Raw genomic sequence first — 16,533 nt, forward strand, 5'->3', positions numbered from 1 at the left:
AGCGGCAGCGTGCGGGGGCGTCCCCGCCGGCTGCCGTCCTGCCCCAGGGGCTGGCCTCACCCTTGGCTAGTCCGTTCAGAGAATTTCACACCCTGCAGCTGGGGCAGGATCCCCCCAAAACTTCTATGTTGAGGCATCATCCACTTAGAAGTGGGGCCTCTTCCAGCATCTGCTACCGCCACCTCTGCTCTAGGGAGAGAGCTCAGCTGGCTCCGTGGGGGTCAGCTCTGGCCAGCGGACACAGCCCGGGCGGTGCAGCAAATCCTTACTTGTATGATGGCTGTCAGGCAGGCTAACGTGGCAGAGATCTCCAGCCTGGCCGCTTCCAGGGCTGTGGTATTCACGCTGGTCTTATTGGTAGTATGGTTGAAGTACTGGAAATCCGACTCAGGAGCCAGCTCATTGCAGACGTTCCCAACAATAATGCTGATGACTGCAAAAGTACCTACAGCACAACACGGTGATGTCAGTGGTTTTGTCTAGAGAGCGTCCTGGCCTGGAAGGCACTTGGACAGGTTAAGCTGTCCAGGCTGAGACACCCAGCCCGTCACCAGAGCCAGCCCTGCAGCGAGATGCGACAGCGGTTTGTCGGGGTGAGATCCTACCATGCAGCCGGAATCAGGGACCCCGTAAACCCCTGGTGAACCAAATATGCCCAAACATCTCTATCCTGGGACACACCGGGTGTTCCCAGCCAGCTGGTGTTTAATTGCCTTGTGCAGACTATTGCTCTGCAGCCCCTTACCTGGGACCATCTGGTGGATACCGCCAAGGAAGAGGTATGTAACCAAGGGGAAGAAGGAGGAGTAGAGCCCGTTGACGGGAGGCAGATTGGCCAGCAGCGCGAAGGCCATCCCTGGAAAACAGAAGGGCAGTGGTCAGGTCCCCCCGGTGTGTGCAGCTGGCCTCAGCACCCTGCCCCGCTCACACTCATATCAGCTCCAAGAAGTCACTGTGGCCAGCACAGACTGCTGCTTTCTGGGCAGGAGAGGCCAAAGAGAGCAGGGAAGGGATTTGTGGAAAAATAGAGGGACAACCAGGTAGGAGGTAGAGCTTGGGTTTATACACTGACCCCACAGACTGGACATAGCTGTCACCTGCAGAGCTTTACTTGAACTGACAAAGTGCTATCCCCTCTCAGTGCCCCAGAAAGTCATTGTGTCTCACCTTGTGGCACTTGAATCGTCCCCGCACTGAGCCCGCCGAGAACATCGGACAAAATGTACTCCTTAATTTTATACTTGGGAAGCCACACGAGTATTGGGAACAGGCTGAAGAGGATGAGTTTGAATCTGGAAGCTGAACATCTAGAGGAGACAAAAAAAGAAATGCAAATAAGTAAAGAAGAAAGGAAACAGGCGAGCTGGGAAGGGAGCAGGCAAGGAAGGATTTTCCTAGGAATGGCTCAACATTTCTCCTACACCAAATCCTCAGCCCAATATTTGGTGCACAGCCCTTCCCTGCGAGTGCAAGGCTCTTGCAGTTAAGGAGCTGGACACACCGTGCAGGGTTATTGTGGGGAGGTCCCCGGTGCTGCCACGGCTGGAAGGAGAACCTGGGGAGAGCGAGGGGTTTAGCTCCCCAGTACTGTGAGCCTTTGCTAACTCCCTTCAGGTGGGGGTAGCTGAGCTGCAGGGGAGAAGCACAGCTCGGAGGCTCACAGGGTCGTTGCACAGAGCCAAAGAAGAACTTTTGCAGGTGCTTGGTCATTAAAACCCAAGTGTGTCTGAAAGAAGACGATTGCTTCTGGGTTGACACATGCAGCATCTCACACCTCTGCCTGCTAGCACGTTCTCTCTTTCCTGTCACACTGCCTTCATTCTTGCAAGGAATGGAGATAGATTTCCAAGGCAGCTATCATCAGGATTTATCATCTTTCTTTAAGGAAAGCCAGTACTATTTTTAATCAGAAAGCTGATAAAAGAATATCCCTGCAGGAAAGCTTAAGGAAATAAGCCACACACTCATACCTACATCACCAATGACACCTTTTTCATTATTAAAAAATTTGGGAAACAGAACCCCAAATCTCAAATGCACTTGGTGCAAACTGGTCTGCTTATTTGCCTTACAGCGTAACAGCTGAGGCAGTGAAAAGAGTAACCAGTTTCCCTTGCTTCAGTACAGTTTGCATTTTGCCTGTGCCCTTCGTCCATCAAAGCCTCGAAGATCACGGAGGTTTCCCAGAATAAAAATGGGAACTACATCCCCAGTTCTGAATTATATCCCAATTCCAGACCAAATCTGGTTTACATTTTCCCCACCTATAGCATTCTATGTTACCTGAAAAGGTTTTTCAATTTTTCCCCGACGGGGTAACTTCTGCTTTTCTTCTCAAACTCTTCGTCGAAGAGGCTGACCGAATACGCAGGGCGTTCGATGACATAGCGAGGCCTGGCGTGGTTCATCTCTGCAGCATTGAAATTTTTCCCAGAAAAAAGAAAAAGCAAAGCCAAGAATGTGACTGAAGCTGGCCCCACCTGCAGTATAACAGACCGGACACCTCCAGCGTCTGGGAGCCCTCCCCGAACATCTCCACCCTAAATAGTTTCCCCGTGGCGCAGAGGCAGGTCCTGGGAGTGGCTTCTCCCAGCACCGGGGCCTGCTGCACCCCGGCACAGGGAGTTTTTACCAGCTATTTTAAGGTGATGCTAATGAGCGATGCCGTGCAAAGGGGACCTGAGCGCGTCCCGGATTGTCTGGCAGATGAGCATGGGTGTTAATCTTAGCTCTGCCGGTGACTGCCTTTTTGCCTTGGGCAAGTCACTTGACCTTTCTCATGCCTCAGTTTCACCATCTGCTGGTGGAGCTGGCGAGACTTTGCAATGCCGGGCAGCCCCGACGCAGTTTGCCGTGGTAGGCACCGGCACAGCGATTAAAGGCAGTGCCCCTCCGAGGTGTTCCTGCTGCACTGCCGAGCAGTCTCCTTTGCAGCCAGCAGCCTTCCTAATTCTCACTTGCCATGAGAGGCTGTGGACGAGTCCTGGTTTATTCTAAGAAGCGATGAGCAGAAAGATAACCGTTGCTAATGCATTTCAGTGATGAAGATGCCAAAACATCTGGATGGACTAGTCCTGCCCAGTATCTGGGTCTCACCAAGGAAAGATGATGAACTTCAGAGAACCCTTATTTTACTATGACCAGTGATGTCTGGGAAGAGGGGAGAATCATTACGAACTGGAGAGGCTGGGGGTGGAGGGAGGAAGTGGTCAGATATAAAACAAGGATCTTGGTAATTATTTGTGGTATGGCGTGTATCTAAGTGGGTCATTGCCCAACACGGGAGTAGAATAGGGGGTGGGAAAAGCTGGTGATTCAGGCAGGAGAATGTATCAAGAAACAACATCCAGGTTGCTTAGAGCTTAGGGAGTGATCCTTCCCTCTCCTCCTTTGGCAGTGTGAGTACTGCTGAAGTCAGTGCACACCATGACACCAAGGTAGTGGAACCAGGAGGAGCAAAATGTCCATCCATAGGGCTGGTGTCAGTCCTTGCTGATAAGCGATTACCTCGGAGTGGGGGCTGGAAGATGTGAGTAATGTGCAGCAGAGTGGCCCAGCAATCCAGGGCAGGAAGGAAAGTATGATGCAGGCGGCCGAAACTTTGGGGAGAATTTAGGTCAACAGAATCATTATGCAAATAGAAGTTAATGGGTTTAGAAAGGGAGGTCATCAACCCCACTCCTGCAGTGGATGCTTTCATGATCACAGGGGGAAGCAGGTGCAGTTTGCTGTAAACCAGCTCCAGCAATGGTTTCTGACTCCGGGCTCCGATCTGCACTGGTGCTAACTGGGCAGTGACCCCAGCCTATGCCTTTGGAGGGCCAGCTAGGCGAAAGAGGAGACGTGCCCCTCTTCTGCAGTACAGGTGCTTAATCCAGTGCCCCCTGCGGGCACGCATGTGCTGCCATCCCCGCTGCTCCTTTTCAGCTAGAGATACCTTCCAAGCGCAATTACAGGCTTTACCTTTTGGAGGATTGGTGCAGGCCGAGACTACGCAGTGTCCTAGGCTCTTTCCCAGTCCCTACGCTCCTACCAGAAGCCCTTCTGATAATCGGTCATTCCCTGGTTTTCCCACGTCAGCCTGCGCAAGCCTTGTCCCTGCCTTACAGCCTTCCTCCGGATCCTGTTGCTGCGCAGGTTCCCGGCGTGCCCAGCCTTTCCCCAGGTCCCAGCCCCACAGCTCTGCTCTAGATTTCCAGTTCTCCCTCGTCAATATTTTGTAGCCCAGGTCCAGGCCCAGGGTTCTAAGGGGTGATAAACCCAGCTGAGTTTCTGGTGCAAGCAGTCTCTCTCGGATTTATTTCTCAGCCCCGTTGCTTGCCGAGCAGTGTGCCGGCCATCAGACAGACTGAACCAGCCAATTGTATCAGAGCCCTTTAATGCATTGCCCCCGCTGAGCGAAAGTGCTGGCAGTCAGGAAAAATAATAAACACGGCAAGTATAGAGGTAAAAATATCCCCATGATTAAATTCCATCTTAAACAAACAGGCTAATGATGTCAGTGTCTCGGACAGAGTCAAGTTCTTGACTTGGCTTATCACTGGCCTTGCCCTAGATCAAACAGCAGGTTAAACCTTTGAGATTTCGGAATTAAAGAGAACGAGCTGTGTGACGGCTCCTTGAACAAAAGGCAAAACCAGCTGTCTTGGTGTTGATGGGATAAGACCAGAGCAAGCTGCAGAGCTGGTTTAAATCCTGCACCTGGGGCAGGACACTGAAGCAATGCAATGTGTTGGAGAGAAAAGCAGAGCACCAGTAAATCGCTGCGTTGCTGGGACCTGGTTTTTCAAGAGCACTGTTCCAGTATGGGCATGGAAATAAAGGACGAGGTCTGGGGGGGAAGAGCTCCAACTGCGGAGCCCCTGTTACAAGCTTTTTAGGAAGCTCATTCCTCCAATGTATTGGCTAGAGAGGATGATGCTGAGAGACGTGAAGTTTGGCCCCACTGCTAAGTCTACTGAGCCTGGAGTCTTGGAGAAATTGTGGCACACTGGGTACATAACTGTGATGTGATACTGGGAGCACGCAACAAATGAAAGCAGAACTGCTTCCCTCCGAGCATGTGATGTGGGTGAAAGACATTGTCCTGGTGGGTCATCAGCTAAGAGTCCCATCAGTTCATACCTGGCTGATCCCTGCCCTGCCAGTCTCCAACCAGCCTGTGCGTGCCACGTACAGACCTTTTTTCCCAGTGTTCATCTTGCAAATGCATTTGCTAAACCCTTATCTTCTGTCCCCGTGCTGGTGATAGCTGTGTTTGGGAAGAGGAAAGTCACATTGAGGTTTCTGGCTGGTGTTGATAGGAGCCACTGGCATAAAGCCACATTCCTGCGCTGGCATAAGCACAGAAAAGGGACTCCAGTCCAAGGAGTGCGAATCAAAATTTAGTGGGAAAGCAATCTGATCACTGCCTTATGCATGGTATAAGAGCCCAAACTGATCCCAGTGCAAGAGCTGGGTGTTCAGGGAATGCTTCTGCTACATTTTAGGGAGAAAAAATCAGTGCTCTGGAGATAAGGTTTCCTCCCTTGTCTGCCCCCTCTCCATCCCCCCTTCTCCTTGCACAGGGCGATGCACACGCAGATCTCCTTGCTGATTGCTTCTCAGCTGATGGAGTTCAGAAGTCTGGACTCTTCCAAATCCTGGGTGAATCTTCATTAAAAACACCTCTCTCCCAGCTCCATTGCCCAAGCAAGAGGGTTATAAAAAACAACTCTCCCCTACCCCAGGAGACAAGGTCTGCCCGGGGAAGGTAAGTGCAGGTGCAAGGGTTTGGTTGCGACACCAGGACAAGGTCTTGACTCCTGTCCCCCCCCAGCACCGCCTCTGCTGCAACTCCCAGCCTCCCGCTCCAGCTGCAGGTGCCATGGGAGCCCCGGGGCAACGTGGCGAAAGGGCCCGCATCTCGCAAGGTCAGGCGAGGAAGCTGTCACCTCCTCCCCTGAAGCCTGTGCCACGGTTGCTTGTCGGGGCATGGCATGGGAAAGGACGGGGCAGCTGCAGCGCCGGGCTCTGCCGAGCCAGATGCGGCAGCGCCGGGTGCTCGGTGCCGGGTGCTCCCCCAGGCTGAGCTCTGCCTCACCCTCCCGCCGTGCACCAAAGTCCCTCTCCCTTTCACGCCTCTGGTGTCGAGCTGGGCTCGCAGAGCACACGGGCAGGAGGAAAAGGAGGTTTCTGCTGTCAGTCAGTGCAGGGATTTCAAAAGGACGTCGTATAATTCACCTCCGCTATCGGGCAACGATCAGCCCAGCGGATCCACCCCCATGCTCCGGGGCTGCTCGCTCTCTCCCAGCTCCTGGCATCAGGGACAGGCCAGGAATAAATCTGGCTGATGGGCCACACTGTCAGCTCATCACCGAGGAACCCCTGGCACGTTCATTCGGGTTAGCACCTGGGTACACCTTTTTGCTCATAAGTTAAAATCGCTTTGATCCGATTTAGTTTTTCTTTTACCTTTGGCTGTGAATTGCCAAAGGGTTCATCTACAAATGAACTGATTCAGGAAGAAAGCACCTTGCAGTGGTAAAGCCAGATCTATAGTCCAACTTTTCTGGCACAAGTATATTGGTAACAACATCTTTTCTAGTAACCTGGGGAAGGGGAAGAGGCGGAAGGAGGGAAGGGGCACTTGTGTTCTGGGGGGCTGAGCAGCTGGCTGCGTGCACGGAGCCGTGTGCTGAATGCACACAGCGTTTGGCCATGGGGTTTAACTTTTTCTTCACCTCTGCCCTTTGGAAATAGAAGAAGCTGATGCTAGGGGAGCATATAGCTCAGTTATGAAAAATATCCTATCACAAAAATGGCTTTTAGCCTCAGGAAAGGCAAAATGCCAGAATCCATAAAGTTCAGGAAAAACTTTGCTGTTTCAATCAATTTTCCACGAGCAGCATGCAGGAACCATCGTGATGGCTGGTGGAATAAAAGCCAGAGAGAGAGGGAGAGGGCAAAGGAGGGAGAGAGGTGCCGGGAGGTGCTCACCGGCCCTGCCTGACCGTGCTGAGCCGTACGCCGCGGGTGCAGGGGCAGGGAGGAGACATCTCCGCTCCCCTCCAGCTCCCACCTTCCCATCTCCTTGCACCACGCTGCAACCTCGGCTTTAACGTCCCCCTTGGGAGCAGCCATCCCCTTCCTCCACTCCTGAGCTTTTGCCACGGAGCAGCCAGGCATTAAATCAATGTTTTCTTTTCATTTAGATTAAATATTTGGAGTGTTAAAGAGGTGATTTCCATAAGGCAGATGGCCCTTTTCTTGTTTTAAGTGACCCAGCCCAGCGCAGGCACCGGGCAGGAGCGCTGCACTGTACTCTTGTTCTGCCATCGCTGGGCCGGTGCCAATGTTTGATGTACCACTTCACATGAGTTTCTAACCAAACTAGCTCTGCACTTGGTAACCAGAATAATAATATCTGCAGACATCTGCCAGCTACTGAAGGTGAAGCCAAAGTGTTTGGCTCAAAGGGTGTTTATTAAGTAAAATGCTTCATATTCAGCAGCTTGGCTTCTGCTCTTCTTAATGCTGTTGTAAATGCAGCAGATGCCGTGGGCATGGGGGACCTGCTCTGCACCAACAGCAGGGTAAATGAGCCCAGATTTGGCCCGCTCTTTCTGTGATTTGTTTGATTAACCCACTTGTCCTCAACCCCACCCTCACTCTTCATCGCTTTTGTAGTTGCATCCAGCGCCGTTCCTCGCCGAGGGAGGGCTGGGCTGGGGTGAGGCAGCGGGCGCATGGCCTGGGGTGCTGCCCGTCCGGGATGCAGAGATGGCCCCGTTGTAGTCCTCCAAAAGCCACCAGCTTCCCTGCCCTGCAGTTCCCTGGAGGTGTCACCTTGCTGAGTGCAGCCCAGCAGCGCTGGGATCCGGTTGTCAGCTCCTTGGCAGGCAGAGAGCAGCGCCTGACCTTAACGGTATCTGAGTCTGTCCCCTGGAAAGCGGTGTGTCCATCCTCCCCGACCCCTTGCTGCTCCCTTGGCATACAGAACCATTGGGATGGGAGGAGGGAAGGTTGGAAAGTGCACTTAAAAGAAGGAGAAGTGCAACGCCGGCATCCTTTGATGCCATCAGTCTCTGCTCTCCGCATGCCTCTGACACAGACCTTGCCCTCCACCTTTGAAGAGCAGGTGGGCAATGCAAATCCCAAGGAATTAAAAAGTTTGCAGACTGCAGCATTCTTGCAGTGCCTGCGAACACTTATCCAGGATGCCTGCTGAGAGCTCACTCCTGCACACGCTCCCTGCCCCTGCGGATTTGCTCTTGGAGAAGGAAAACCACCTCTGGGGTCACCCAGTCCATCCTCCCCCCAGGGGCAGATGATGGGAGAGCATTTCTCTACTGAAAATCTCTGACCTGGGGCAGAAATACTGGGTGGCCAGCAAAAAAAAAAGTCACTTCAAGGACTTATCTTCAAGGGAAAGAAGGACAGGTCCCTAGCTTGAGTTTTCAGCTTGCTTACAAAATAAGTTGTGGGCCAATTTTATCAGGGCAGAGCAGAAAGCATCCTAGTTGCATGAACAGCAGTTTACCGCAATGGAGCAGGCTTATGGGGATATATTCTCTTGCTTATATATGAGGGAGCCTGCCCAAACTGGATGTAAACATCCCATGAAATGGCACTGGGAGGAGCTGGAGACCTTGTACCCAATCTGACAGGTCTCAGTCTGGGACCACTCCTCATTCCCAGCTTTAAAATTTCCTCCTAATCTGATTAATTGTGTGCCTACAGCCATGCATCCATGCACCAGGATGTCTCCTGCAGCAAAGACCCCTTGCCCAGGTTGGATCCCTGTGTACAACCAGTGCTCCTCAACCATTGCCTACAGACACGGGGCTCCACATCCTTTCTCACTATGCCTGTACGTGCAAAGTCTAATTTGGGCTGCAACATCCTCGGGGCAGGGAACAGTTTACATAGTCCCATGCACAGAAATTTGTGATCATAACAAGGATCCAGAAACCGAGGGTGTCCCATCAGTATTGCCTCTACCTATACCAGGCAAATCCCCCTACAGATCTCAGCAGGAGCCAGCCAGGATAAGATGGCAGGATTTATTCTAGCAATAATTAAATCACATATTTGGCTCTTCCAGCCTCTCTTCATAAATCAAGCTCTTGGATCGTTGGTGTTGCTAATTCCTGAGTAAATCTGCTGCTGTAAATCCCCTTTGCAAAAGGAGGGAGAAAAAGAGAAGGGGGGGGGGGGAAGAAGGACCAGTTCTCCAAATACTGAAACTCACACCCAGTGGCTGTGCAACCGGAGTGTAAATCCCCCACGCCCACCCAGACAAAGAGCACGATTGTTGGAGCTGGGTTACCTGCGCCTCGCCGGGCGGAGGAAGGGCCGATTCTGCGAGGGGAGCTGCAGATGTGGCAAGAAAGCCCAGGCAGAGAGGTGCTCCCAAGGAGGTGTGCAGAGGTCTGTGCTTAAATAAGCCAATGAGTCATTTATAAATCACCTCAGTCAAGGGGACCGAGGGCTGTGCTTGGCGCCTGATTGGCTTGGAGGAGGTAATTGCAAGCAAGTACACCCAAGCTAAGCCCAGGAGATAGCCAGGGGAGATAAGGAGAGATCTGAAGAGGGACAAGGGCTTTTTTGGATGTCCCCCCTCACCCCACCCCTTCCCGCTCAGGCTTGGGCCGTTTGATCACCTCTGCAGGTCCCTCTGCGCTCCGGAGGCTCTCGGCGACAATAGCTCATATTCACCGTCACCCCGGGGCCCCCTCCCTCGCCTGCTTGGGACTTGGGGCGGGAGAAGATGCTTTTGTTGGCCTGGGCAAGCCTCCTGGCGCGCTGGGTCGCGTCTCCCCGGCCTTTGTGCTCTGGCCGCCTCTCCGCCCCTGGAAGGGACAATGGTGCGCTTTGTGCCAGCGCCGGACCCCGCCGCTCGGGCTTTGAAGATGGGATTGGCAAGGGAAAGCAGTTTCTTTCTTATTTCCAGGTTCAAAGGGATGAGAGGAGTGGGAAAGAGAGGCGAAGCCCCCGCTGCCTGCCCAGGGAAGAGGGCGCGGGCTCCGTTCCCCGGCGTGGGGAGGAGGTCGAAGTGCTCGGCGGTGCGGATCGGGCTGGGATATCTGTTGTCAGCCTTGCAGGCGCGGTCCCCGGGCAGGGCCAGGCAGGAGCCACGCATGTGCCACGTGCTCGGCTGGAGAAGAGTTTGACAAATTCTTCGGATGCCCCTGGCAGTGGACAGGGATGGAGCGGGGAGTCGCTGGGATGGGCTGGCAGGGAGCTGCAGAATTGGGAGCCACCCCCCAGAGGAATCAGTCAACCTCCTGGCCTGGGAAGTTGCCAATGTCTTGGGAAATGCAGTGTTTCGAGCTGAAGAAGGCACTGGTGTGACATGCATGTTGGCAGGGAGCAGCCAGCTAAGGGGAAAGGGCTCATCCCCTCCTGCCACCATGTCCCCGGCCCATGCTGGCACCACTGTGCTGAGCTGTGTCCAGGCTCCTGGTCTCCTCTTCTCCCAGAGGGATTTGAGAGTGCAGGAGCCAGGTACCAGTCAGGATGTCGCAGATGCTGGGATGGGTACGGACATCAGCAGGGGGCACATCACCGAAGGAATCGGACGCTGTGGAAGGAACCGATCTTTCATGTTCCCATTGTCCCCAAGGATGGCTCGGCATGAGCTGTTTGGAGGGGTCGGCTCTTCTGCCCTCCCTGCTCCGGGTGTGAGCCCAAAACGCAGGCACAGGGCGGGTGGGATGTGCTGCCACCTCTGAGCATTTGTTGGCCTCTGTGGGAGGAAATGATGGGGAAAGGGAGAGGGGAGAGAGAAGGCAGGGCACGGAGAGAGTGGGGAGGAGGAGGAAGACATGGCTGGGGTGAAGGAAGGGAGAATCACAGAATCATAGAAGAGAGGGCAATGATGTGGCCTTTGCTCGCTCCCAGAGGCTGTCAGAGTAAAAATCCCTGGTACCTTGCGCATGTATCAGCGTTTACTGCCAAGAAACCTCATCTCATGGGAATCAATCGTTGTGTCCGGAACATGCCAAAGGAACACCCTGCCAGAGGGTGCTGGAGGAAAGGGGGGCTGATTCAGTGCCAAGGCAGAGGTAATAATTGCCAAGCAGTTGTCCTGTACATATCATTAATAACCCATATCAGGTGTGTTTTTTTTTAAAGGGCAGCCTGATATGCATGGAGCCCTTTGAAACGGCAGCATGTGACATGGCAGGAGGACCAGTCCGCCAGTGTGTGCAGTGGTCCCTGCCACGGGGCAAATGCAGGGAACCCCTGCACCAGCACCCAAAGGCCCCAGCCACAGAGGCCCTGCTCGCAAGGCACCACGGAAAGAGAGGAAACAGCAGAGGCGATGCCCAGGCAATCAACTAATGCTAAAAGGGACTTTTTCTGCCATCATTTAGTTGGCACTTTTCCTAGCAGAGCTCCACCACCCACAATGAAAGATTTCTTTCCCCCTCACTTTCCTAAACTGACGTCCCAGCGTGGGCAGAGCTGTGGAGCTGGAGGAGTGGCCATGGGCATGGGGGGTAAATGACCTGTTTGAGATCCGTATCTGAGCTTGGAATAGGACCCCAGAGCCCCAAATTTAAGCTTCCACTCTAATCACAGCCATCTGCCTTTGAAAAAGAGAAGCTGCCGAGCAGAGAGGCTGTGCAGCCGGTTGTGCACCCAGAGGGGACAGGTCTCACCTCAGGGACCAGCCTGGCTCTGAGCTTTGGGGGCAATGTCAGCTTCGTTTCAATCTAACTGGTGTGAAAAGTAAAAGCCCAAAGCTGGCTCACTGCACGAGTGAAACAGGAACAGCTCCAGGTGAGGAGGCTGCTGCTGCTCCTCATCCTCCCAGCTGCCTGCTCTTTGCATCAGACCCTGGACAGGCACCTTGTGTAGGACTCAGCAAGGACAGCAGCGGGGATGCCGGGTCCAAGGGAATGTCACCGATCCCTGGCAGACAGACAGTAATGTGCAGTTACACTGGGATGCAAAACCAAGCCAGCCAAAGGGACCCAGTGGTGCAGCTGCCTGGGGCTTGGGCTGGGGCACTGGAGGGCACTGGTTGGGTTTCTTGCCCACCCAGCATTGGCAAAACCCGAGGAAGTTCTCAGTGCTGTGCAAGGTAATTTGCCCACAAGGGATGACTTACACGAGCCCTTCAGGCTTGCTCTGTCCCCTTCAAATCCAGGTGTCCCTCTTGCACAGACAGACTCACCACCGGTTCCTGCTGCACGGGGACAAGTGAGCTCGCGGGGAGGGCTGGCAGCTCCCCATTGCAAGAGCTGCTATTCCAAAGTCCCGGTGGGTGTGATCTGGAAACTGCAAGGTCTTGCCCTCTGGAGAAACCAGCCCCATACAGCCAGCGATGTTTCTTTGGCATTTCTTGCAACGGGAGGTGCAGTCCTGGTCAAATTCCAGTTTCAGTGACTATAAACAAAACTCTGATTCTCCCTCTTTCTGCTTCGGCCAAACCCACTGCATGTGGCCCAAGCCACCGTGCTGGGATGTGCCCACCAACAGACCAGCCAGGATGATGTGGAGGGTGTGGATGAGTGTCTGGGGAGCACCGGGGCTGCCCGGAAAGCCGGGAGGCACTGGGAGATGGGAAGACATCGTAGAGACTCCCCTGAGTCGGACAAGGAGCCCTGGACGCACGGACTGCTGAGCTGTTTATCTTCTGGTCCGATAACAGCATACCAAGTGCTGGAATGTGTAGATTTATTTGCAGATGATTAATATTAGCAGATATATTGCACTTAATGAGGGTAATAGTTCAGTGGTAATTTACTGCTGGAAATGATGAGAAAGCTTCCTTGGAACCCTAAGGTTAGAGTCGGTGGGGAAAGGCGGCGCATGCCCCGGGGCGAGGGGCCTGGCTCCTGGGAGCTGTGCCGGTGGTGGGACCTGCAGGCAGCCTCCCTCCCTCCCTGGGACCTGCGGCCACAGCTGCTCCTTGCTTTTGGACACTTTTGCCAAGATTTGCGCAGCCACAGGCATGGGTAGGAGCCAGGGTGTGGGATGGAGATGCTGCAGGTGGAGCAGGGCAGCCTTTGTGGAGAGAAACTGGTGCTTCCAGGTGGATCTGGGAGGTCCCGAAGGGCTGTTGCTCCTCATGGCTGATGTGTCACTCAGGCTGCAACCCCTGCGACAGGGACATCTGAAGTTAGCTGGAGTGTCCTGCTTCCCTGTCTGCCTGTCTGTCCCTTCAGGAGCTTGTGGAATCAGTAGTGTACCTCAGCCAGACAGGAAAGCAGAGATTTGGGCTGCCAAATTCCAACAGGAATGAGGTGGCCATTCCTGGAGCAGGGCGCTGGACGTGCCCAGTGCTGTAGGATGCTCTGGTCTGCTGGCTGTGAGCAGAGGGCAGGCAGGGGTCGGCACCCACCGGGTGCCCATGGCACAGCAAGCAGTGTCACCCACGGGGGCCATGTGTCACCAGCACAGGGCCTGGCTGGAGCACCGAGATTCCCAGGGCTGGTTATCATCATTTCCTTCTCGCCCAGGAATGCAGCTCCTGGGCCTGGGCTGGACGCCACACTCTTGCTGGCAGACGTGGCCGAGCCACCGGCTCCGTGGTGCCAGGCGATGGAGACACAGGTCTCGCTTGAAAGGGAACCGCCAACTTCTAACGCTTCCCAGGCTTCCCCCTTCGCTGCAGGGACACGAGGTTGGTCTCACCAGCTGGCACAGGGGTCAACGGCTTTATCCGGGGAGGAATGAGGAACACAATGTCCTAGAGGGAGACAGCAGGATTATTTACAGCACCAAAATAAAGGGTGGAATGCAGAAAGGCATCGGGAGGTTCAAAGCTGCCCCTATGGCTCAGCACCACGTGGATGTTTCACGCAGTTTATTTCATGGGGTGAATTTAGAGCTGGGGAGAGGCACTACAGTTTTTGGGTCATCTACCGGAGGGAATTGCCTTGTCTCATCTGCTCATGGCCTTTACAACCTGCGTTAGCCCTGCAGAAACATCTCCAAAGGCAAGGGAAGGGGCATTCTCCTGATGAGACCGTGTCCCCTGCACGTGTCTATCGAATAAGCCCTATCACATCGGTGCTGGCCCTTGTCTTCAGAGGGAGACCTCCTCACGGGAGAGCTCTGGGCTGGCACGAGCGCACCATGCAAGTGCATCTCCAAATTGAAGGCTTTGAGAGCCACAAAACTGGTGAGGAGTCTGGAGCACAAGTCTTAGGAGGAGCGGCTGAGGGAGCTGGGGATGTTCAGCCTGGAGAAGAGGAGGCTGAGGGGAGCCCTTATTGCCCTCTACAGCTGCCTGAGAGGAGGCTGTAATGAGGGGGGGGTCGGCCTCTTCTCCCTGGTAACGGGCGATAGGACGAGGGGGAATGGTTTGAAGTTGCACCAGGGCAGGTTTAGGCTAGACATTAGGAAAACTTCTTCACCGAAAGGGTTGTCAGGCTCTGGAATGGGCTGCCCAGGGAGGTGGTTGAGTCCCCATCCCTGGAGGGATTTAAAAGAAGGATAGATGAGGTGCTTAGGGACAGGGTTTAGCGGTGGGATGGCAGGGTTAGGTTAACGGTTGGACTCTATGATCTCAAAGGTCTTTTCCAACCAAAGCGATTCTATGATTCTAAGACATCCTGGCGCAGGGAGCGGGGCATGTTCTATTGGTGACAGTCAATCCCACCGACTCTGATCTCCCTCCAGAGCCCAGCAAGGGCCTCCAGAGCAAGCATCACCCCCAAGAAGACCCTGCCTGGCACAGGGGCAGCCCCTGGCGAGCATCGTGGGGCAGGCGTGGGCTGTGCGTGGCAGACATGGGGCTGTTTGTCCTCGGTGAAGTGCTGAGGCTGGACGGTGCTCCCCTGACGGCCCTCTTCCCAGCTCTGCCTCCGCTGACCTTGAGCAAGGGCTGTTATCTTATTTGCAAAATAGGTGCAAGATAGCTGCCTTCTCCAGGGCACACACGAGTGCTTGGTAAGGTCTGCCCACGGCCCAGCAACACGAACAGCGCTCAGCAGCGGGGCGAGCTGCTCCCAGGCTGGGTGGGGAGCAGCCCCAGCCCACACCTTCAGCCAAAAAATGCATGGCTTGGTGGCGGGGGGGCCCCGCTGGCAGCAGGATGGCCCCCAGCCCGCGGGCTGCAGCATGAAGGATCCCGCTCGCCTGGAATCCGGGCTTGGGGCTGGCTCAGGGCTCTGCCTCCCCCTTCGCTCACTGCTTCTTCCCCCCTGGGGGCTTTCTGCCCATTCTGTGAATTTGAAGAGTCAACCCCAATGAGGCTTTTTCGCACAAACAATTGAATTCCAGTAAAGGGAGGTTTTCCAATTAAAAAAAAAACCAGAGGAATCTTTCCCCCCAAAAATGTGGGAAGGTGAGCGGAGGAATTTGGGAGAAGCTCAGCAGCACGCAGCTTCTCCCTCCTTTATGGCAGCATTTGAGCCCAGCCGGGTGCAAAGCCGGGGAAGCCGTGGGAGCGGGGACGGGGGGGATGAAAAGCGACCGTGGTCCCAGCGGGGTGGGAGCCATCATACTTGTACATCCCTGCCTGCTACGTGGCCTTGGGCAACTCATTAAGGCCAAAATGCTCAAACCTCAGTGATGGGAGATAAGCCTCAAAATCAAACGCCTCATTGTTCAGGGCTCTGAGGTCAAGATCTCCAGAAGTACTCAGGTGTTTAAAGTGAGGATGGCTGCCACGGAGGTCCTGTCGCCCCTGGTTAGAGACATCAGGATCCAGCTTTCAGATGAAAGAGCCGGCAGCCCGCTTTGCCTTTGGAAAAAGTTTTAGGCAGGGTGTTGCCGTGCTGTACCGATAGCCGGGCGCCGGTGGCACGGGGCCAGGAGCCAGCTCGGGCTGCCAGCCTGCCTCGAAAGAGTCAGCAGGCAGCGGGCATTTAAAGCTGAATAAATGATTTCGGGCCAGAGGGATGCAAAGCCTGGGTGAAATCTGGTGGGAGCACGGTTCCGGGCCCTGCTCCTCACCCAGGGCTTGGAGGCTGCAGCGCTGGCCCGCACGTGCCCTGGGTCCTGGTCTGGTCACGTCTCCAGGGTTGCTGGTGGCCTCATGCAGGCTGTGCTTTGCAAGGCCCAGTGGTGCTCAGGCAGGACAGCAAGAAGTGTGTCTGCACTTTCCCTTCGGTCAGCACAAGGAAGGGTTGCAAGTCACTATGGCTCACGGCTGCCCATGCTTTCAGGAGCTGCCTGTGCCTGGCTTTGGGCTGGCCCCTTGCACAGGGAGCGATCCCACCCTGGTGAGCCCAGTCCTTCCCGGATTTCTCCGAGCTGCTTTTGCTGCTGTTACTCCTGCCTGCACCCTGCCCATGGCTCTGGTGCATGCATGGGACCCTCTCCACAGCGCTCGGCATTTCTGGAGGGTTTTGCAAAACGCACATTGACTGTGGCATGGGGTGGAAAACCTACCCATGGGGTGGAAAACAGAATGCTGCCCTCGCTAGTGCCCCCCAGGACCACGGTGCAGCCCCACGCCAGGCTGCCTGGAGCAAACCTGCCCGTCCCAGCAGACGGCTGGCAGCAGATTGCACTTTGCTGCTGTCCCGCAGGCGGCTGGAGGGACGCCTGAGGCTCAGGCTCGCTGCTGACTTCAGCATGTACCTTAGC

General features: G+C 54.8%; 1 protein-coding gene across 1 annotated transcript in view; it reads right to left on the reverse strand.

Annotated features, from left to right (window-relative positions):
• The window catches only part of SLC26A9 (solute carrier family 26 member 9), a 13,762-nt gene extending 11,354 nt beyond the window's left edge, over positions 1–2,408 (reverse strand). Inside the window, exons 1-4 of the mRNA XM_009647819.1 lie at positions 2,284–2,408; positions 1,168–1,307; positions 746–856; positions 270–445 (exon numbers count right to left, since the gene is read on the reverse strand). Coding sequence (XP_009646114.1) covers positions 270–445; positions 746–856; positions 1,168–1,307; positions 2,284–2,408 — 552 coding nt within the window. The remainder of the gene's footprint in view (positions 1–269; positions 446–745; positions 857–1,167; positions 1,308–2,283) is intronic.
• Positions 2,409–16,533: the final 14,125 nt, after the last annotated feature.

Source organism: Egretta garzetta, unplaced genomic scaffold, assembly GCF_000687185.1.
Source record: "Egretta garzetta isolate BGI_Z169 unplaced genomic scaffold, ASM68718v1 scaffold640, whole genome shotgun sequence".
NCBI classification, from domain to species: domain Eukaryota; kingdom Metazoa; phylum Chordata; class Aves; order Pelecaniformes; family Ardeidae; genus Egretta; species Egretta garzetta.